At 41.6% G+C, this 23,774-nt stretch overlaps 3 protein-coding genes and 1 non-coding gene across 4 annotated transcripts; 2 read left to right on the forward strand and 2 right to left on the reverse strand.

Annotated features, from left to right (window-relative positions):
* The first annotated feature begins 1,880 nt into the window (after positions 1-1,880).
* On the forward strand, positions 1,881-3,451 carry cfap276 (cilia and flagella associated protein 276). Its single transcript, XM_076095240.1, has 4 exons — positions 1,881-2,656; positions 2,843-2,969; positions 3,051-3,189; positions 3,282-3,451. Exons 1-4 carry the CDS (start codon positions 2,582-2,584, stop codon positions 3,367-3,369), a joined length of 429 nt encoding a protein of 142 aa, XP_075951355.1. The 5' UTR covers positions 1,881-2,581; the 3' UTR covers positions 3,370-3,451.
* A 239-nt stretch (positions 3,452-3,690) lies between these two features.
* smc5 (structural maintenance of chromosomes 5) lies at positions 3,691-13,336 on the reverse strand. The gene is made up of 24 exons (XM_076095241.1): positions 13,098-13,336; positions 12,844-12,985; positions 12,524-12,576; positions 12,265-12,427; positions 11,927-12,061; positions 11,524-11,664; positions 11,244-11,405; positions 9,808-9,879; positions 9,156-9,411; positions 8,851-9,005; positions 8,416-8,529; positions 8,176-8,270; positions 7,907-8,039; positions 7,363-7,536; positions 7,027-7,196; positions 6,775-6,898; positions 6,398-6,520; positions 6,183-6,308; positions 5,900-5,995; positions 5,595-5,699; positions 5,361-5,480; positions 5,059-5,238; positions 4,664-4,759; positions 3,691-4,132 (listed from the first exon to the last, which is right to left on the reverse strand). The coding sequence occupies exons 1-24, from the start codon at positions 13,259-13,261 to the stop codon at positions 3,998-4,000; spliced, it is 3,234 nt and encodes a 1,077-aa protein (XP_075951356.1). The 5' UTR covers positions 13,262-13,336; the 3' UTR covers positions 3,691-3,997.
* Positions 13,337-14,881: 1,545 nt separating this feature from the next.
* Positions 14,882-15,193, reverse strand: LOC142960870 (small Cajal body-specific RNA 2). Its single transcript, XR_012956462.1, has one exon.
* A 1,299-nt stretch (positions 15,194-16,492) lies between these two features.
* LOC142953848 (protein FAM107B) lies at positions 16,493-19,377 on the forward strand. The gene is made up of 5 exons (XM_076095242.1): positions 16,493-16,516; positions 17,781-17,808; positions 17,988-18,138; positions 18,251-18,395; positions 19,276-19,377. Exons 1-5 carry the CDS (start codon positions 16,493-16,495, stop codon positions 19,375-19,377), a joined length of 450 nt encoding a protein of 149 aa, XP_075951357.1.
* The last annotated feature ends 4,397 nt before the right edge of the window (positions 19,378-23,774 follow it).

Here is a 23,774-nt window from a genome sequence, read left to right on the forward strand (position 1 = left end):
CACATTGGAGATGTATCATGGAGACGTGGAAAACGTAACAAGGAACAGATAAAGAGGATTAAGTGTGGCAACAATTTAATATTTACACATTAAAGATTGTGACACAGATTGAGAGAGTGTATAAGATGTATAAAATGTGAGATAAGAGTAGGGCACTCACTGCACTGAGTGCCTTTGACTGGATCTGGGAGGCCTGTGCATGTGTTGGCTTTGTTGGGAACCGCCACTCTCCATCGTGACCCAAGTAGGTCACACTCTGTGTACTCAAAGTGATAATCTGACTGCAGGGTCAAAACACAGGTGTTAGTTTCACACAGCTGGGGGAAAAGTGCATCAAAAATACTTTTAATGATACATAAAGCTGCAAGTCAGCATGCATGTGAACAGCAAATGAGGCTAATATTAAAAGAGGTCACCAGATTGTTTTGTACCTCTGGAATTTATTTTCCAAAACCAGGCAAACCTCTTTTCTAAAAGTCACGGCTAATATTTGCCCAGGAGGCAGGTCCCAACTGCTGTCTTAATCTCACTCATCAAGGATGTGCACCAGTACAACTCCCTTCAGGGTTTATTTACTTAGCCAAGGGGGGAGAAATGCTGATTAGTCCAATCCTTTTGTAAACATGCAATTTTCAGTGTTGTCGCAGTACAGCAGGAGCTCAGGAGCAAAGCTTGTGCTGTATTTGTCTGTCGTGCTTTGACGCCTTTTGGAGATACTGACAGTAGGTGACTGACAAACACCGTCCCGCCCGTAATGATGTAATTTGGGATGTGACATAACATTTTAGGGTATCTTGTTGATCTGACACCGTCGTGAGTACTGAGCAGGCACACAGTGTTGTCAAAAGCAGGCTTTAATATCCCAAGGAAAGTCAGACATGTCCAAGGCCACACAGCCTTGTGGGATTAATAGTTAACAGAAACAGAGCAGCAGCAGCAGCAGCAGCAGCACTCCTCTGGGTCTGTGTTTTCAATTAGAGCTGCTACATTAGCTGTGGTTGGGGTATCAGATGAATGTGTGTTTGGGTGGGAGGATCTGATGTAAAGCTTGGGATGTGCTGTAGCTTAATCGCCTCCTTTAACAAACATGAGGAAACCAAGGCAACGGGACATAATGACCGCTGTGCTTCATGGTCAATGGACTGGCATGGAAACAAACTCATCTCCTCCCCAAATCATCATCACCTATAAGCCCAATAGACTGAAATCTCAAGACAAACACGTCTCTTGTGCTAACTTTTCAGTTACAGCTCGCATATCTTAGTTCTACACACTCAGCTCAGAGTATGCTGATAAAAATGAAATGCTTTGAGTAATATCAAACGTATGCAAATTAGAAACAGACACAGAAGGGCAATGAGAGAAAGGCAGAGGATGTAACATATGGAAACTCTAGTAAAACAAGTGTGTGATAACCATAATAACACTGAAACAAGCAGAACTGAAGCCAGTGACCAATGTAATGTAATTCAAACACTTGCTAGCGAAGCATATGTTCATTTCCAACTCACAATATGCTAAGAAGGCTTTTACCAGTCCTGCTAAAGTCAACACTGTGGAAGTGTGCGAACTTAAATGTACACTTTTCTTCATCTGTGTTTATTTTTAAAACCCAGAGACAAACATATAGCTCTTAAACAGGCCCATACAGACTGTAACTCGGTGAAGCTGTTTGAGAGGCTTATGGTCAGCCATCCTTCAACATTTTCAGCAATGTTGCCTATCTTGGTGAATTTATACGTTTCCACCCTACTGCTCATCCATAAGCAATTTGACCGATCCAACCTTAATAAACACATTAAATTGCTAAACTGACCCTCATGAGTAATTTTAGCTTTGGATGGGTTGTTATTCACAATGTAGAAATGGCTAACAATAAAACAATATGAATCTCCTCACCTCTTTGCACATGGGCAACTCTGCATGGGCTTGTGCAAAAAGCAACCACAGTAAAAGGTGGCCTCGCTGCATCGTCGCCTCCTGTCAGTGCTGAAGTGATGGAGGCGGAGGAGCCGAGGGTTGGCCTGAGTCCTCAGGTGCTGCGGCTGGGGGCGTGGCTTCACTCCGAACAGGTGAACAAACACTGTTAGGTGATTGGCTCAGGTGCCTGTTCTTGCTCTGAATCATCTTTTAATGGCTGACTGTTGAAACGCAATAGGCTGACTGGTATTTTACCAGCATTTTTGCTTGCATTATTTTGACAGTGAGTCGTTATCTGTGGCCTACTATTCATTTTCAAGAAAAAAATATGTGGCTTCTTATCACACCTATAAAGTGGTGGGTTTAAAAAAAAAGTATACAATTATTTAAAGGTATAGGTTTAGCGAGTGGCCCTTTCGTCCGTTTTTTTTTTTCTACAAAAAGTTGAATTAATTAATTGATTAAACTTCCGGTTTAATATCGAGTGTTCACCTTTATTTTTTATTTTTTTTAAAGGTTTAACCGGAAGTTTGTGGTTGCTTAGAAGCCAGGTTGTAAACATTCTGTTAGGGTTCCTCGTATAGAGGATAACAGCAGCAATTACAACGACATTACACGAGCATATGCTTTGCATCTGCCGTGCTTCGTCTTGTCATTAAATATGTCGAGTCGGGATCCTTTCCCCTCCCCAAAGTTAGAAAACGACTTCACTCTCAGCGGCTTCAGGACGCAGCGGGTAGGTTTACCTTCAGATAAAAGCTTCATGTTTGATTGGACAACGTCAGCTAGCTAGCTTGCGGAGATGAGTTTCAAAATACACATTTGATCCTGACTATTGTTTTAATATATATAAAGCACTTTTAGACCCACCCTAAAAATGTTTTGTAATATTTGTATTTTATTTTCCTTTCTCATTGCACAGAGAACATTTAATAAGCCTACCCATATCGCCCAAACAGAGGAACCCTGGAGTCGTCTCCATGAGACAGCCACTTTGTCCAGCTCCCGGCGGAGTGTTGTGAATTATGAGCCTCAGGTAACCTCCAGGATGACGAATAACTGTTGACCTTTACTTGTAAAAAGATATTTCAAGGCAAGGAATTGGAATGCACCCCTCTTGTCTCAACCTCAGGCTCCACAGGACAGCCTCGACCTCCAACTAAAGTCCGTCTACGACCACCACAGGGACTTCTTGTGGTTAAGGAACCAGGTTTTATACCAGCAGGGGACCGTCTCTAGGGACCACAGGTCGCTATTGATGAACTTCAAGTTCCTGTCCTGGCAGTGCAACCTCACGGTGTTGGCATTTCAGGAGTCTAATTCAACTGTGTTCATTTATCATTTTAAATGTAAATGTACAGGAAGCAGGACATGCTGGATAAGGAACAAGAGAAAGACATCAGAGTGCGGGTCGCTCTACAGAGGTGCACCATTTACAGCATGAAGTGAAGCTCAGGTGAAGTTTAGTCATATTATGATCCAGTTATTGCAGCTGGTATCTGGGTGGATGAATTAAAAGAAAGAAACCTAGAACTTTTGATTCAATTCTCAGACTGATAGAATCTGACTCCAACTAAACCCACCGACTCTGGGGAGAATCGGACTTTGTGTAGTGAGGTGTGTCTGAAATACCTGTACAATAATATAACTTGTATCTTTTTCCAGTAAAGATATCATTACCTTCTTCATACTGCATTGTGTGATGAAGCAGTATTCACGCAAAGCATACCAGGAACCAGATTCTAAATAACTGTAACCTGCACGTTTAAAACAGACGCAGCAGAATATTTTATTAAAGTAGAAAAATGTGCAAATGACAAAACAACAAATACGCTCAATGAATATTTCAATTTTTTTGTACATCTGTTTTATAAATGTCCATCCAATTTGGACCAAATGTTGAGCTTGTGAAAAACCCTTCAACAGAACAACTAAAACATTCACGTTCCAAGCTTCATGTTGTAAATTCTATCTGAACTAAAACAACTCAACAGAACGTATTTCTAATGATAAACATCAGTTTCATTCCAACTGTTCAAACTAATTGAATTCTAACAGGGAAGGTCAGATGCTGAGTTCATGCCTGGGGTTTTCTTTGGAGACCTCGTCTGATGAACGCCTTCTCGTCCCATTGTTTGGGGGGAAGCATGTGGCTGCCGTTGTGGACACAAAGGACAGTCATCTCGTCAGCGTACTGAAGGTTCTGCAGCAGCTGAAGACAAAGACCGCAGGAGCAAAAGTTCAGTTCAGTTCAAATGAAGAGCGCATGGGTCGTATAATAACACACATATACAGATTCACACAAAACATTTTACAGTTGCAATAACTGTTTTTTTTTTAGGGGTAGCAGAAACAAGCTGAGAACACAACACTGACATGTCATCACCTTTTAAGTTCATATATACAGCATATTGTATATAGAAAACAAAGAGCTGCTTATTGTTATTCTTTTAACAATGTTTTTGGTCTCCAAGTCCTGAGGGAAACATCTGGCTCTATAGCTGAATTCTCTGCTATGTTCAGCTAGTTGCTAACTGTGTCTGTCTGCTGTTTGGTGCTGAGTAGGTAATAAACAGCGGGCTTTTAAAGTGTTTTACAATGACTATGAAAGGTGTTAAACTGTTCTGTGGAGCTGAGGGGAACTGTAGAGGTGGATGACAGTATATGTACTAACACACACAATGTGGTAAGAATCTCTTGTTATGGTCTGAACAAACTCATTAAAAAAGGTACAAACACTCACTTTGGGTGTGATGAAGAAGTACTGGGATGTTGTCTCTTTGCAGGCTGTGCGGACCACAATGTCAAAGACTCTTCTCTCATTTACAGGATCCATTCCCTGCAGAGAAGAGAGAAGTAGTATCAATCACATCCCAGCCTGAGGCCGAAGAACCAGGGACTAATTTGTGTGGCAGTTTGGACCCTAAAGCACCACGGCATGGCACATTTGTGGCTCATGAATCCTAAAATGTGGGACAAGAAGCAAAAATCCTCTTTTCCCTGACTCAGGGCAGGTCATGCTACTTTTGCAGCTCTGTTTTTATGTTCATATTCTCACAGAAGAAAAGCTGTTGTGTGTGTGTGTGTGTGTCTGTGAGTGTGTGTGAGAGAGAGAGAGAGAGAGAGAGAGAGCACTACCTGGTTGATCTCGTCCACCACTCTGAAGGGGCAGCGATTGAGCTCCTGCAGGGCCATGAGGTAGAGCATTGTGGAGACGCTGCGCTCTCCTCCGCTCTGATGGTAGGCCGTCAGCTCGTGGAGCTGAGTGCTGCTGTGGAACTTCACCCGAATTCGGATCCCATACTTGTCGTACTCCTCCTGCAATGAAAGACAGCATTTAACAGGGTAATAATTAAAAATCTTGAATAAAAATTAAAAAGAGCATAAGTTATATTAGCGCTTAGTGTTATGTGTGTTGTTCCACGTGAGACAGCATTTACCTCATTCTCTGAGTGCAGATCAACCTCTCCTGCACACTGCATGGAGCGGAAGAAATCACTGAACTTGTCATTAATCTGTTCCACCAGCTGCTTCAGCGGGTTCAGCCAGCGCTCCTTAGCCTACGAAGACAAATACAGAAATCACTGTTCACACAGTTAAACAAAAAGGATGACCAGGCTGTCACAGATCCCCCAAACATCCCAGAGGAATCCCTGCAGTCACAAACCATGTACCTCTGATATGTTCTGTCGGTAGACGTTTAGAGCGGTGCTGTTGTCTTCCAGCTCTTTCTCCAGATGTTTGATCTCCTGCTCTCTCCTGTTGTACTCGTCAACAACCTTCCAAGAGAATCAACATGAGAAACATTCACACTCTGAGGGGCCACCATGTAGTCAGACTCACAACTTCTGGCCAAAAAAGCAAGAAAGCCAACAATAAAGAAATTGCTACGGATAAAGTAAACAATAACAACAAAACAGCATTATATGGCCCGATCACAGTCTCCTGTAGAGATTGAATAACTTTAGCTTCCGCTTACATTCTCACTGAGGCCGGTGAAGCACTCAGCTCTGGACCGCTCCTCATTCAGCATGGCATCGATCTCGTCCAGTGTGTCAGGCAGCTTGCTGAAAGCCTGCATTAGAAAACAAGAACCATGAATATCTTACAAACCAATATTAATCATACTTTGCCTTCAAAAGGCTTCCACAGCAGCGACAGGACCACATGATGAGGATAATATTCCACAGAAAGTGATGAGGCGTGTTTTATCCAGTGATATAATACTGAATGTAGAAGTAAACACTGTGATAAACGCTTACATTACGAAGGTCTTCAGGTAATGACTCATTAGGGTGCATCTTGCAAATTGACATTGCTCTCTTCAACAGGCCTTTGCATTGTTCCGTCAGCTGCACCTTCCTCTGCTCCAGACGGCTGCATCCTTGCTGCAAGAACACGCCATAAAATACAGGAGTTAATATCACGGACACCACAGCAGGGCAGATGTATATAACAGTGTGAGGGAAACACTCACCTCAGTGGTCTTAAGTTCAGAGGCGCCGTCTCTACAATCATTCTCCAGCTTGGACTTCTCAGCCATCAGACCCACCGTCTCCAAAGCCAGGTACACCTTCTCCATGGTCAGCTTGGATCTCAGCTACAGACGATGGGAGAGACAAGAAAGATGGAGTCAGAGAGGACAGAGAATTAATGAATTAAACAATACACGTTTGACATAATGTCTGCTAGAAGGTAGAGTCAGAACAAGACAGAAGCATGAAAACGCAGAGGGGAGGTAAATGCAGGGAAAGAGAAAAGTACCAGTGTTAAATCTAAATGTTGTGCAACCACAGCTATCAAATGCACAACAGTCATATACAGCTCCTTAGTTCTCAGGTCACTGATCCATACCTTCATTTGGGCCATGAACACTCCGACAATGGACACTTTCTGTGAATTGACAACCGCAATTTTCTCTTTAGTTTCCTCTTCGATCTTCTGCAGGTCAATAACACTGTGCTCCATCTGCCTCAGACTAAACACATGGAAGGAAACAGAGACAATGTACTAATCAAGTCATCCAGTATATGGCAACATATTACACGTTACAGAGGGAAACGTTCTGTGCCTGTTTGGACTTTTAACTGTTCAAGACGGACTTGCCTGTCCTGCTTAGTACTGATCTTCTGCTCCAGTTGCCTCTTTTTGCCCTTTATTTCTGAAAGGTGCTTCTTCTCTGCCAACAGTTCGTTATCACGGCGATCCAGTGTGGCGGCTTCCGCCTGCAGGGCCTTTATCCGCTCATCTATGTCTCGTAACTTCGACTCACAGGCCTAGTCACAGTGGAGGTTAACAGTTAAACTCCTGCCTCAGCTAAACTCTAACATATTGAGATGTCTTAAGCTATATTTCTCAAGGTATCAGGTTTCTGAAAGGTTGAAGTTAAAAACAAAAGTTCAGGGCTATGCTTCCAAATCTGTTCCTGTTTCTCTCCCTTACCTTCATCTGCTGCTCCAGCAGCCGCTTCTCTTCAGCATCCACAGTGATGGTGAGGTACTGGGAAGGGTGCACTGCAGAGTTACTGGTGCTGATCTTGTTGGAGTAATGGGACCTCTTCAATGTGTACCTCTCCTCTGTTGTGTATAACACCCTGAGGTAGGGCTCCTCAATCACCTGGGAGAAAGAAAATGACAAGACAAAGACTGAGGTCAGTGTGAAACACTATGAACTCCAAGCAGGTTCTCTGAACCTCAGTGGTCCAGCTGGGACATAACAAAAGGAATCATTCATCATCAAAATCAAATTAAATTGAAAAATGCCACTTTCTGACAGCTCTAAAAAGGCACGAGGTCAAAATAAATAACAATGGTTTTAATGGATGGTGCCTTTTTACAGACCTCACTGACATATCAAGCCTCAACCTACACCACTTATCTTGAAAGCCGACATTATAGTTCACCAAAGAATTCTAAATAACATTCACGTCTCGAACACTCTGCTGTTGTGTTGTGAGAACTTGGAGAATGTGGGGAGGAGAACGTACCGTTTTAATCATGGCTTTAGTTTGGTCATTGCCCACAGGAACGTCATGCACTTTGTACTGGTGACAGAGGTAACTCATCACCTCATCAGGGGCGTCGAACATCTCGCGTAAGTAGGTGAAGAACCCAAAACGCCTATGAATAAGAAAGAAAAGAAGACATGACGATGTACGTAGAAATACTTTAAAAGTCATGTTCACAGACAAACTTGCACATGTTGATGCTGATTATATAAGTCATGACGCCTCAAGTACCATTCATTTCCTCTCACCTCAGGGACTCAATATTTCGGGACGGCTGCCGCCTCGAGCACGAATCCTCCGGAGCAGAAATGGAGTTCACTTTCAAGTTCATCTTATCACGGACCTGAGGTTCGGGTAAGATAAAATCTTTTTTTTTAATTTGGGGATGGCAAAAACTGGATGTCACACACAGAGTTAAGATTTGTCTGACACTTTGCACTCAGAGGGATTTTCATCCTCCTCCCAGAATCAACGTGACAATCGCCGACCTCTAACATGAACTTCTCCATGTCGTCTTTTCTCTGGAAGACAAACGCCCGCAGATCGTGGAATGAGATGTGGTTCTCCACGAACTTAGCAAAGCGATGATCTCTCACATTGATCTGAGGAACGAGGAAAGGATTACCAATGAGGGCTATGCAACGGATTCAAAAAGCACCACAATCACAATAATTACTAGAAAATCAATGATTTTTCAAACGTTTTGTATAGAATCACCGCTAAGAGAAGAACATTTAATACATGATTTATAATACACTGTACACTGTAGTTCTACGCAGATATAAGGACATAGTGTTCTAAGTGATGTTTATCTACAATACAGTGTCTTATAAACAATGTATTCAATGCCTATGTTCTGCTTGTAAAAGCTAAACGGTGTGGGGTTAAAATGAAGTGTCACCACATGGCTCACGAGGACTCACCACCAGCATCATGGGCTCATGGACGTTTCCACCAAAGAGTTCTCTGTTCTTTCGGAGCCACTGGAGGGCAGTGTGTGTGTCCCTGTGGCGTCCTCGCAGCTTCTCCTCTTTGGCATTCATCAGGTTGTTCATGTCGTTGAGCTTTCTCACCCACACTGGCAATTAAAAGGAATAAACACAATCTACTGACTTTCAACAGGACTGACACTGGTACCTATGCTAGCAGCATTTTATGTGAAATAATTAGATTGTGTTCGTGTAAACTGGTTTCAGAGGACGCTGCGTAGTTTGTGGTAAACTCTCACTTTTGGACTCAGCATAGAGGTTGTCTTTCTCCCTGCGTAGGTCGGCCTTCTCTCCTTCAACCTTGGCTCTCTCCTCCCGGATGGTCCTCAGCTCCACGTTCACAGCGTTGATCCGCGGAGTCACATCAGGTTGGTCGCCAACTTTGGCGAGCTCTGCCTTCAAGTCATCAATGGTCCGTCTGGTGTTGCTGATTCGCTTCTGGTGGTCTTCCTCTTCCATCTGCTTCAGCCTTTGCGTCTGTTTAATATCTTCTATCTGTAGAGAGGAACAGGGAGAGTTATCATTCCTCATGGACAGCACACAGCCGCACGACAGATAAAGTCTACTTTATTCTCAGACACAGGAAAAGTCAGCGACATAGACTATATGTAGTAGGACTGTATCATAATCATATCATTGAAATGGAAACTTCCTCTATCGTCGCTTCTTACTTGATGCAAAACAAGGATTATGTTATTTTTTAATTAAGTGAAATAATTTAAAAAATGTTCGAAATATTTTACTGTAACTGCTTAAAGCACATAACAAATTGATATAAACCATGAAAAATACAAAAGGAGGACGTTCTCGGGGGCAGGATTTTAGACAGAAGTCCATTTAGTGTAGAGTGGCATGTTAGTTGTAGGTTTTCCTCCTCTTTCAGAGTCTCACCTCTTTATGCTTTCGGTCCAACTGTTCTTGTTTCTGTTTGCACTTCAGAGAGGCTTCTTTGATGGCGACAGTCTGAAAGAAATAAAAACAACACGGTCAAAGTCCCTTCACCGGTCAAACAAGGGAGCTGGTCAGGAGTCCATTTCACACAAAAATGACATTTCTTTTTACAATTAACACTGATGAAGGCACCTGCTGTGCCCAACGGCGGCGCGTGTAGATGTAGCGGCCGGCAGCACCCATGATCTTCACTACATTTTGGTTTGAATTTGTTGTCTTTTCGTGTTTGTGTTGTCTGTTGGTGTAATCTGCCCAGTACATGGTTTATATTCTGATGCAAATTCAAAAAATGCACCACAGGGATGCATAACCGTTTGTTTTTTGTCGTGTTTTTCTGTAAATGGGCTACAACTACATTTTCGTTGATTATCCCTGTGTTGCATAATGATGATATCACAAACATTACATTCCAGTATCCATTGTACTATCGAAAACCATCAACAATCCGAGCCTCTCGTTTTAATGACGACATTAAGCCTGCTCTAAAAGGGGTTTTAATTCATCTTAATTACTCCTTCACATTCAGCAGAGATGTATTTCAGAAATAAACCCAGACTACAATGTAAATAGCTGGCGGGATTCTCAAATGTGCCGTTCAAAAATGTCTTAACCTTTTTATAATGCGTTTCTGTGGGCAGCATAATGCTCTCATTTATAATGTACTTACAATTCATGTGAAATCCTCATAAATGCCCAAAGAGGCTCTCCATAAAACCATTCAAGAGCACTCGATGGATCAGTGAGAGCTAATGGCTAGACCTCTGAGCTACATAGATACACACGGATCATAAGTACTAACTCAGAGTAAACTGCAAAAAATAACGTATCAACCCTATTAACCCTATTACTTCATTTAGATGCAGCTGTCACACTGTAGACCAGGATATGGACCCTTAGGCACACACACACACACAGTTTAACCAATGGAACATGTGCAATAAATGTGCTAAAGTGTATTTTGTCGATGAGAAATTGCCTCTTTCACAGCCATTGGCAGTTGCGCAGCTTAATATTTATGATAACTTGATTGTTTTTTTTTCCCCCCACCTGCATGCAGCAAAGACCCGCCCCACACTGCCTCTGATTGGATAGTACTCATTGCCTTTTTCGCTGAATTTTGGTAAAAGGTTAGTCGAGTAAATGTTTCAACTCCGATGTATATACAGTATATGTACTCATATATCATTTTTAAAACGTTGCTTTGCAAGTTAATTATAGGTACGGTGGGGATATACATTTTGATGTGGTGTCATAATTAAACTAAATGTTAAGGCACACTGATTAACAAGAAAATAAAAGAAATGGCACTTCATATGAAAAAGGCTGTCCTTCCCTGCTTTACACCCATCAGAGAGTAATAACATTTGATTTTTCACCTTCGCCTTTATTTGTGCCTCAGTGGGCTTCAGCTGGTTATCAATCAGCTGGATCTTCCTCAGCATGGGCGCCTGCGCCTGCTTCAGGGCAGAGAGCTGCTTTTTGGCGGCGTCTCGCTCCTTCTTCGCGCCCTCACACTCCTTACGGGTGGTCTCGTACTCCTAATATCAGAGGGAAAGAATCACAGCTAATACAGTTTGCTTAACACAGTTTAATCTCTGACTGTGTTTATTTGTTTATTCTCGCTCTAGTACACAGTGTTTCATTTCCATCACTCACCACCCACGGTTTCTTCTTTTCAAGCAACTCAATCATGTCCAGATGCCTCTTCTTTTCGTAGTAACGGTTCACATCATGTTTGTTCCTCTCGTTCCTCTGCTTGGTCTTTTCCAGGAAACCGGCCTTCTCCTTCAGAGTGTTCTAAAAGGGAAACAAATCACCAACAACCGTGAAAAACCTAGAAGAGCCTGAAGTTTGCAATGGTGCCTTTACATCTTTTAAATATGGGTAAAAAGTTAGATAATGGATGGAGCAACTGTGACATTGTTTTGTTAAAAACGTCTGTGTGGTGCCAGTCAAACAGGAGAATTCTACAGAGGTGTTCAAGGAGAGAAGCAATCAAAAAAACTCTTCTTTTCTACGACTCTTTGAAATGCATTCATTCTTTGACAATTATGTTTACCTCCAGTTCTCGTTCTTTGTTGCCAAAGTTTTTGAGCTCACAATGGTACTCGTACATCTCTGGTGGTCCCACTGACTTCTCAGTCGCCTCCAGCAACTCAATTTTGGACATCTTGGCAAACTCTCCCACTTTTTCCTGTCAGGACAAACCAGCCACACCAACAGGAAACAGAAAAAAAAACAGTGAGGAAAATGATACTGGATGTAACATTTAAGGCAATCTAGAATTTAAAAAAACAGTCACACATATGACGCCTGCACTATGCAAATATCCTACAATTTGACAGTACTAGTTAGACTGGCTGTCCTCAGCCGTTAGTCTATTAGACACAAACATACCTGAGGCAGAAACTGGCAGAGGTTGCTGACTTGGATTTGCAACGCCTTGACTTCTTCTTCCACTGCTTTCTGGTTGCAGTGTCTTCCATTCAGCATCCACAGCGACTGATTGTTCTCCACGTGGATCTCTCTGTTAATCACTACATTACCACCGGTCTTGTACCTGGAATAACAAGAAAGAGTTTGGTTGTCAGACACATCAAGGGGAAAAAATATACAAGTAACACTGTGTGTCTGCAAACTCTTTCACATAACTCACAGTTCAACCTCAATGAATCCTTTATTGCACCCGCGTTTCACATAGAGCCCAACCTGCAGAGAAAAAATAAACATTTCGTTTTGTAAGAATTGTAATTAACTGTATATTAATTTGACTGCTTGACCTTTGTTCAGGGATCTAAGACAAACCATCACATGCTTATGAAAGACATTCAAACACCATAATGCTGCTGCTATAAGCTAAAAAGATAGAATATATTAAACTTATATCGTGCCTTGTATTTACTCACTGCTCTTATGTAATTAAGGCCTCATGTTCGGAGTACATCTACCAGAGGTTTGTGGTGCTGCAGTGTTTACCTTGTCGCCTCTGCCCAGGATAGCAGTCTTTCCAGCCAGACCCAGGCAGATGGCACACACGATGCTGGACTTGCCAGTTCCATTGGCTCCAACGATCATGTTGAGATTGGGTCCGGGATACAACACAGAGTAGTCATAGGTCCTGTGAGAGCACAAGGTGTTGCAGTGTTATCATCGGGGTCTGTGACATCCTGTAAAGGGTTAAAAGACGTTGGTCTGTGTTGTTAGTTGACAGCTCAGGTGCAGTGACTTACAGGAAGTTTTTCATGGTGAGGCGAAGTATGGATCCCTCCACAAAACGACCGTCTACTCCGACGGCGCCCGTCTGGCTGCTTGAGAACAGGTTCGCTACGCTGTTGGAGGTCTGTGAGCCGCTGTTGACGTGACTTTGTCGCCGTTTTTTGCCGGACGAAGCCATAGCGACTAAAAGACGAGCTCTCCGAGAAAAAGAAACCGTCGCCCTCGCGCGCTTCGCCTAGTGTTCACTGGAAGGTGATTGGACGAAAGAGGTCACGTGTATACACAAAGAGTGGCGTCATCGTCAGAAACTACCGTTATCGCGAGATACTACCGTTATCGCGAGATAAAAGTCTCAGAAGTAAAACATCTCCTCTATGAATACGTTTATCAACCAACTCGTATGGTATTTGTTTGTTATTTTCACTTGTGTAATATTATCAAAGAATATACGGTATGCTTGTTTAAAACAATTATATTCATGTTTAAAAAACTAAGCAGTAATTCACAATGTGGCAGATCTTGGTTTGCAGGAGTTACATATTGTGTTGTCACTAGAATATGAGGGCTTTCTTTTGGAATTCTGCACCACATATATCCTGTAAAACATGGGTTTGGGAGGTTTTGACCAGGATTTAGGACATCGAATATTTTTGTGAGTTCTGTGGAGTAAAAAGAAACTTTGTCATCTGGTCCTTCATTATATAAACAAACCAATCTACTGTATGGACCTTGAGAATTGTAAGAGAAGAAACAGCCACAGTATAAAGACAAATATTGTATTTTTATTGTGCAATTTTATTGTGTACGTTTTCTTAATGCTCCACTGGACGTTTTGATTACCACTGGTGACGCTTCGGGCGTCTAGTTCTTCTTCAGACAAAAAACACAAATAAAAAGAAACAGACTGACTCCGATAACTTTGGATATCTTTATCAAAGAACTACTTGAGTAAAGAGCCAAACATAATACGGTACAAACTACATGGTGAAAATCTATCATTTGAGTTTGTTTTATTATATTCATTAGTTTCATCTATATAATTCCCCCTGGTTACCAGGCCCGATGTGACATTGTGAGGTTATGTGCTCACATATGTTGTTTTTAAGCAACTACTTTAGAGAGGTGATGATTCACCTTTATGGTCATATTAGAGAATACAGTTTGTGGTGCTGTTGAATTGCATTATACTGAGAGGTATTTTTTTTGTTTTGTCTACCCTCACTGTTAACAGAGTGGACAAAATATTAGAAACAGGTCATTAAGGTATGTATCCAGGGTGTTAAATGTATTAATGCTGAATTGGAAACTGGGTGTGTTCCCATTATTTGAGAAAAGAAAGGGAGCGAGATAACTGAGCTTGCACAAACTAGGAAAAAACTGCCTGCTGCTACATTTAACAAGTTAGTCCCTCTCAAACTCCACACTCGTGCTCCCCCTGTTATTAGTTGCTGGTCTGAGGCAGAGAGAGGATTGCTAACACGAAGAGGGAATTTTGTACTTTAAAAACAAGTTCCACACACTGCAAGGGGCCTATAGCCATGACTGTTTTTCTCTTAATTAAAGCACTTACGATAACTAGTCTAAAAGGTGACCGTACATCACTTTAGAGACATTTTCCACCTTCGAGTGGTAGTACACGTTTGGACAATTCCAGTGAAAAGAGTAAACCGCCATCATTGTTTTGGAACAATGAAACAAGCAGCGTCTCGTCACATGCAACGAGCGCCTCGTGATGAGAACGCAGGCCGTTTAAAACAATCAACCACTCAGGTCGCCTCGCGCTGCTTCTCGGTTGTGGTTAGATCAGAATCGCCTCTATACTCATTGTCCATTGTGACGCTTGAGATGAACCCAAACACAACCAGAACTAGTATATCTGATCAACTCATCACCTCTGACCACAACATGAAGCGTGGAGGCCCTAAACATCTCGCCCGCTGTTCATCGCCATGGAGGCTCGCGAGCGTTTTTCCTATCATTTCTGATCTGAGCAGAGCCAAACTCAGACCAGATCAAATAAGATCACTGTGTAGATTTTTACAGAAATACAGAAATACACACTCACACACAATCATCCCTCATTCACTCGACCACACGCTCACACAAGCACGCCGCTCACAACCCACTCAAACTGTGAAGCACGAGGAACTTCCGGGTCAGCTTTAAAGTAAAAAGCCGCAAGGAATCATGGGACATTGAAAGCAGGATCACACTGTGGTATACTGACCTCATGTGGCCGTCAGTGGAAAAGACCGTTCCTTCTTTCCCTTTTTGACTTGATAGTTCTATTATTAAAATAAATGACAGTTTTACAGTTCAGTAAGTATATGAACATAGAATAAATGTATAATTGATCACGCAATAAGTAATACAGTAGTCAAAACTGAGTAAGATAAATAGTAATTCAAGTAATAATGTAAGTAGGCCTCTATGAAATAATATAAAAGGATTGGTGAGTAATGTAGTAAAAAATATGATATTAGGATTAAGTTATATTTGTATTGTTAACACTTTTCTGCTGCCTTCACAATTTGTGTTGTCATGACGTTTATAATCAATTAAAAATAAATGAAACAGAGGCTCTCAGCTCAATTACATGAGGAAATATAAATAAGACAAACACAATAAGTTATTGTACAGCACATAGGGATTCCATTATAACAATAAAAAAAAGCTGATTTAGGAGCACTGCTCAAAACGGTTACTTTTTCCTCTGAATGTGTGCTACTATGTCTTGTAAAAGATGTAAAATCCTTCATTAACTCTTCAATGGTTGTTTTCAGGAAAGGTTTAGTATAAGTTGAGTAAAAAAAATGTAACCTGCAAGATGCTTGTAAATGAATTGATTGTAAATGTGACAGCATCATAGTCATAACTGCATTGTGGATGTAAATAATGACGTCTAATTCATGGTTTGCATATATAAATGTGTTTCCCCAGAACGATTCAGAAAAAAAGATATACTCCAATGGTAAATAGATCAAAAGTTTTTATCCTGAATCTATTTATATAAACTGTATGTCTCCAAGCAATAAGCCTCACACTATAAACAGTATGTTGGTTTGCCTGAAAGCATTTATTGTTGGAGTCAACTTGTCATAGTGCCGTGTTAGGTCGGTTTTAAGCTGCATTTGTGTCTGCGGCAATTAGCTAATCTAGCGTCCTATTCCCTGTGGGGGTTGTGAGGTAATCTTGAATGGCGTAATAAGATTTCAGTGTCTACTACCACTATTGACTACTGCTAGGTGGCACATTGAGTCTGAGGATCCCTCATCAACAACACTATGTTGGACTTGGATGCAGCAAAGAAACAGATAACAGACAGACCATGTGAGGAGGTGTGATTCTTACAACAATGGACTAAAACAGGAACACTGTTACTGACGCAGTGGACCTCCACCATCCTGCCATGGAGGGGTCACCTGCAAGAAAAGTGAGTTGTTTTCTTCCCCCTTTACTCTTGGCACAGAGAGTGAGAGCTCAACGTCTGGTCTGGTGGCCACCTGTCAGGATGCGAGTGTATCCTCAGTGGGTTCACAGTCGTGGTTGATTTTTGAACTCCGTATGTCCAGTAGACTTTACATCCCTCTTCAAGTTAGAATCACAGGATGAGCAACATTATTTAATTAGATGCTCAACAACAATGCAGTCGATTCATTTATGAAACTGCTTCAGTTCAGGTGAGAAGTGCAGTCAACAATGTTTTGTATCCATATTGAAAGCTTTTCAAACACAATATTTATACAGTTTATGAAGTGTTGTATTGCTTCATTGATTCTCAAATCATCTAATTTGTACTTCAGAAAACTGATAAAGCCTTTTTTTTTTGCATGTAAACATGCGGCTAATCACTATTCTCATATGAAAAACAAAAAGTTGTTTCAATTTTAGCATTTTTAATATTCCAATGCATGTGAAAAAAACACATGTTGATGTTTCTGAATGTAAAATGATTTCAGAGAGGCAGCTGGTGACAACACAATTCAGAGAGAAGGAGGAGTTGTGAGATTATTGATTTAGCTGGAACGCACTCCAGCCCTGCAGGCTCTGACTGGAACAATGGCTTCCATCAGGTCAGAAATCAATCCGCCAGCTCAAACTCTCTGCAGGAGCCCGGGCAAGGAGGGACAGGATCTGGAGGCTTATGTCTGAGACAGGAACAGTAAAAGACACAATCCCAAATACAGTTCTGAGCTCAAAGAATCGTAGAGGTAGAGTTGCATCAGTTACAACATGCAGCATCTACCATCTGTTACTTTGCTCAATAGGATCCTTTGCTCCTGATTATCTGGTTTCAGTGGGTGTGGCAGAGGTCTTTGTCTGATTGTGTTACAGTAGGATGTCAAGCCAAGTTTTTATCTCTTGTTTATACGCTATGTGTGTAATAAATGCAGATATCTATATTATTTTCCTTTTTAATTACTGCTGGAACTTTGGTCATGTTTTGCCAAACCTACATCACAACTGTTACGTCACCTTTGTGCTCACCTGCTTAAGCAGCACAGCAGGCACTTCCTGCTCTTACGGTATCTAATTATACACACGGCCCCATCAGGTTAAGATCAAGGTAAAAAAGATGTTTTAATACATCAATGTTAACATGTCTGGCTCCGCTAGTGGCTGTGACATCATTTACTTGATGAATTACTAACAGGGTGTCTCTTCTTCTTTATTCCTTCACACTTTTTAACCAATAGATACCAGATTACGGACATCACAAAAAAGGTATAGTAACGTTTGTTTAATTAATTTCCCTAGTTACTTACATTAACAGCATTCATGATGGCAGTAGTTAAACATTTTTCTATTTATCTATTCTAGGATTTGATTGATTTTGATTTGAGTTAAGAGAGTTAAAAGTCAAGGTGAACAGGTAGTGATATGAGTTGTTTGGAGTTTCTCAGAGACCTCTGTTGGCCGCCCGCGGATGTTCCGTCAGTCCACAGCGGACTGGAGCGGTGACGAGGGCCTTCAGCCCAGGAAGCTGAACGGTTCCTCAGTGGAGACACCGACCTACCAGAACCTGCACCGGGAGCTGCTGCTCAGCCATAAACGGTATAGGAGGGCTGAACACTGACAACACCTCCGCTCTCTGATCTCAATGTGGTCTCCATGTAAAACAAAGCAGGGTGGACTGTCTGTGTACTGACTCTGACTGACCACGCAGGGGTCTGCTGCTGGAGGAGAAACCGGAGCTGACACGAGTGTTGGAGCAGCGCAGACTGGAGCTGCACAGGGAGGAGGAGATGGCTCAGAGGCGGCCCTCAGATCTGGAGACGGAGCTCCGCAAGAGGCAACAGAAGATGCAAGAGGTCAGAAGAAGCACAAAACAAACAGCTGAGAGTAATTCACTGATTAATTAAGGAATTATGAAATACAAATAAATTCACTTTGGCCCAAACACACATTTTAAGGGCCAAATTAGTAGTGAAAGGTAACTAACACATGCAGGTACATTTACTCAACTGCACTTCAGTACAACTTTGAAGTACTTTTACTTAGCTTGAGTATCACATTTCAAAGGGAAATTTGCTTAATTCATAATATATTGTGCTACATTTATCTGACAGTTGTAATTTTCAAATTTAGATTTTACATATAAAAAACATATGCTTAAAAATGCAATGCATTGTTAAAGATCAAACGGTCTCCCGCACTTTTTGGCTTGTGGCCCCTTATAAAAGAGTTGCATCTTGTTTGGACCCATTTCACGTTTTAGACGTCTATGAGTTGTTAGCAGGTCAACCAACGAGACTTTTCCCCTTTAAACTTTTCAGATGGTTTAATTTAAATTACCGTCCTACACCCAAAGAGGTCAAGTGATGTGATATTTCAGAAAAAAACAAAGATTAGAAAAATAGAATAGAAAAGCCCAAAAGATTTAAACCAATGTGTGTAGAAGAACTTGTTTATTCTTCTCTCTTACCGTTTTGATCATGAAGACCCCTGAGATGTTTTTGTGACCCCTTTGCAAGGGTTACGACCTCTTTGGAAAACAACAACTAACTGTATATAAAATAGTAAATAGCAACATCTATAAATCGGACTGTTTTTACGCCGACATACTATTCAAACCTCGTTGACTTGGGTTTTGTGACGGTAAAGCAAGCTGTTGGTCTGGACTAACTGGATGGTGCATGGGGTGTATGAACGACACTGAGAGCTGATGCACTGACTTGTCTCATGTCTCAGTATGAGCAGGAGGAGATCAGACAGCGGGAGAACCAGCAGAAGATCCCAGAGTTTGTCCGTGTGAAGGACAACCTGAGGCGGACACAAACGTTTGAGCAGTGAGGCCCCGAGGCTCCCATCAGCCCCTGCTGCATCTCACCATTGAGGCCCTATCTTCATGTTCACTGTCTGCTGGCTACAAAAACATCACAAAGGCACCAGCTCACTACACACATCTCTTAGTGAAGTTAACATTACATTTTGAAATATCAGAATTTAAATCATGCATACCAAGAAACACATATTTAGAAATGTCTTCTTAAATCTTTGAAACAGTTCTGATGAAGGAGTGGAGTACTTGTTTTTTATTCATAACTATGTGGATCAATGTTTGTTGAGGGAAAGAGGATGGGTATTTTTTAAGTTTTTTATGGTCATTATACTATTTTTCAACTTATCATGCTTCCTCCTGGATAAAAAAGGTGGAAGGGCCACATAATCCTCTATGCGATCATTAACATTTCTAAACAGAACTCTTTTGTATTAATAGAAATCCCCCACAAATGTGCATGTTTATGTATCTGTTTCTGTCATGAGTTTAGATTTGTAGTGTGTCTGTGTGTTGTGGAAATAAAGGCTTTATGGTTTGCAGAGATGTGTTGTTTTGTTGGGCACAATTCAAAGCACTGGGAATTGATTTGCATGCAGCTCTTCTCCCTGAGGACTCTCACGCTTCTTTCACATGGTTATGGGATTTTGTTTAATTAGCTGATCTTTTCATTCCATCACGGGACGAGAGGAGAAAGCACAGGCCATCTGGAGGAGGCTTCTTAAGGATATATAGGCTAGGAATACCCAAGGGCCTGGTTAAAGAACTGGAGAAATGTGAGGTAGTCAGGGACTAAAACAGCCTGTTTGTTATTCTAGAATCACATTTAGATTATTTAAGTAACACATCTCATAAACAAATGAAACCAAAACTGAAAAAAAGAAAAAAGTAATCAGATCGTCTAAGTAAGCATAATCAACAAAATGTACTTCTTAAAGTATCAAAAGCTAAAATATTTCAACAACTAAGATTTCTGTATTATTATATACCGTATATCATATTATTGGATTATTGATACTGATACATTAACATGTAAGCAGCATTTTAATGTTGTATGCGTCTGAGGTGGAGCTAATTCTAACTACTTTATATATTACAGCTGACTGTGTAACAACACATAATATCGTCTTGACTCACAACAGAACTGTGAAATCTTAATCTGCAAATAAACTAGATACAGTGGTTGTCAAATACATTTTAAAAAGTACATTTACCTCTGAAATGTATAGTGGAGTTGGCTATAAGAGTAGCATCAAATAGATAGTGTATACAATTTTAACTCAAACACAGTATTAGAGCAATATATGCCTACTATTAACCACTGCACATGATACAATAGAGAATAAGCAAAATAAATAAACGCCAAATCATCCCATAATTCATAAACTATCTCCAAAGACCAGTAGGCCAAATACAGCTGAGTAGAGAGTCAGAAATCCAAAGTACACCCTAGGTTTCTTGGATGGATGTGTGGCTCATCACCACACTTTGCTCGTTTTTTCACCATCATGGCTGAGGGAAGGAGTGAGCGTGGTCTTGTTCACCACTACTCACCAGGTGTCCTGGGTTTTATCACAACTTGTCTCTCCCTCCGGCCATTCTTCTTTTGTGGCTCTTTTCAAATTAAAAGCCTCCTCAGTGAGTCGCGTGCTGTGTAAATACGCGGAGCGTGTCTGGAGAGTCAGCAGCGTCGGACCAAACCATTTAAAAATAATCCGGTGAGATCACCGGCACCACTAAATATACTTCTCCCGGTTTAAAACTTACTTTAGTGAAAACAAATATTTTTTGAGCAGGTATACAAGGTAACCAATACATTGAAGTTAATACAAGATCTAAATTCGTTTGCAAATAAATACGTTTACGTTACAAATTAAGCTTGCCCCCCTTCCCCGAGACAGTGGAGTCGTCTGAAACAGATGTCCCAAGCGTTGCTTTCGCATCTGACCAGAGAAAGTCTGAACACCTCCTGCTGTCTCAGAGAGGATGCTGTAGAGGAGCAGATATTACTCCACAAGGTGAGTACACACGGCTTTCTATCGGTCAGCAACATACTATGTGAAGGGAAAGCACCGGACAGGGAAGGAGCAGCAACATGAGTTCAGCCAGTGTTAAATTGGATGAAGTGTGTGAGGCGAGGGGATGATGCTATAGATCGGTCAACTTTAGAGAACCGCTGTCTTAACTGTAAACTGTGCTATTTCTTTAAAACGTGTCGTTAATATAAGTGCTCACTCGTCTTCAGTGTTGTAAAGTAAGTCACGTTATGCACATGTACTCAAGTTATGTACTTAACTACAATCATGAGGTACTTGTTATTTTCATTTTTTTTATTTTTTTCTGCTACTTTCTACTTTTACACAACTTCAAAACAAAAGGACATATTGTACTTTTTTACTTCACTACATTTATTGTACGGCTATAGTTACCAGTCACTTGGGCTACAAAATATAACTTTACATGCAAAACTTACAGAAATGTATAAAAGATGTATTTCATTTTGAGACTGTGATTATTTGATTGACAGTACTTCTGTACTTTTATTTAAGCTCAATTTAACACACGGGATTTGAAATTGAATATTTTCATAATGTGGTATCACTGGTATGGCCACATTTGCCTTGTAAAGTAATGTGAGGATCCGAAAAGCATCTGAGTACTTCTTCAACCACTGCTGCTCGTTAAAAATATACTTTGTGTGAAAAAAAACTCTAAAAGAAAAGTATTCATATGCAGAGAGTTAAATCCCCTCGGAATTGCAACTATCAGACGAAGTAATTATGAATAATGATTTATTTTTTTTAAACAGCTACCATCTGTTTTGCCTCTAAGCTCCGTATTGTGGCATGAATAGGAACAGGTTGCTTTCACTGATAAACAACTCTTTAGGATGTATGTGGGGCAGCGGCCGAATAAACACCATCTCCGTCAGTCCACGTGTTGACAGGCGAGCTGTGCTACTGTGGTGCTAAAGACAACACCTCTGTGTTGTCATGCCCCTGCAGTCCCCCGGTTCTTTTGTAAACGGTGCGTACTTGTGGGTGAAAAGCTGTAACCACATCCTGCCAGGAGCCCGAGATGACCATCGGGGTCCATTCAGAGGCCTCAGAAATGATGACTCAGGGGGACAAGGTGTCGTGAACCTCGGTCAGCCCTTCGGCCTCTGGAGAACAATGGAGCATCTCCTCTGTATTTACGCTGTCGTTTGGCTGTGACAGAGCTGGTGTGTCTGGCCAGCATATGGCCTCCAGTGACTGAGCGCAGGCCGATATGGTGCTTATTACCCCTGCATTGTCTCTGCTGGAGAACTAAGACCTGTGCACTACTTAACAATGTTGATCTGACAAAGGAAATAGGCTGACAGTGTTTGAGTCTTTGATACAGACCACTCATGGATTTTAATGTGGCCTCTTGACTGCTTTTTGCTGCAGTCTGTGGAGTTTCCACACTCAGCACTGCTTCTTAAGACAAAGATTTGACTTCAGTGACGTGCTTTGTAATACAACACTTCTTTTTTTCTTTCTTTTTTTTTACTCCTGCCGCTCCCCCACATTGATGCACTTTTTCTTCCAGCAGCCGATATTGTGTGCAGAGTGGATCCATTCTGCTGAATGGATTTTGGCTTTTCACCCGACTCTGAAAAAAAGGCATGCTGTAAGGTCGTTTGGTTTCTTCCATAGTATCAGCATTCAGTGGAGAGTCTTAATTACAGGGTTTGAACAGGCCTCGGTCTGGTTTCAGGCATCCCTCACTGTTTCCTCGGCGAGGCTGGTTCCCATTGGTAATTCCAGGGCCGACCACAGTGGTAATGAGCGCGGCGGCGGTGGTGGCGGCATTCCAGGAGATCGCAGCTCCAAAGGCTCATGGGAAAGGAAAGGGTGGTGGGGGAAGTCTGGGAGACAGTCAATGCACATCATGATCTCTTGCCATAAACACCCACTTCCGTAGATGTTACGCTGTCACGGTCCGGTGAGCAGCGAGGATGGGTGGGATGATCAGCTCCCATTCCCGAACAAGTTCCGAGATAGTCTCCGCTAGCGGTGATCACATGCACCACAATTAAGATGTTATGACTACATCAATCAAGCCGGGTGGAGACTGTGCTATCAGCGTCTATCCCGCCAGGAAATTAACTGCTATTCCTGTTTCACTCAATCAAGAAAAGCATTGTTTTTTTGGCTCTCCAGTAGGATTTCAACACTCCCACGGCTTCCGGGTCTTTATGAAAGCTGTGACAAATGGCATCAACGTCTTGGCAATAAGCTGCAACTTCTAGTGAGATCGGCTGTTTTACACAAACTCACCCACCCACTCACTCAGCCGAGCCCTCCGACCACAGACTCTTGTGAAAGTCTTCAGAGTTATTGGGTGTAAGTGGGTAAATCCCACATTACCCTGCCTGTCTCTGATT

The sequence above is a fragment of the Anarhichas minor genome, unplaced genomic scaffold (assembly GCF_050575085.1).
Source record: "Anarhichas minor isolate MPS153535 unplaced genomic scaffold, ASM5057508v1 ptg000003l, whole genome shotgun sequence".
Taxonomy (NCBI): Eukaryota; Metazoa; Chordata; class Actinopteri; order Perciformes; family Anarhichadidae; genus Anarhichas; species Anarhichas minor.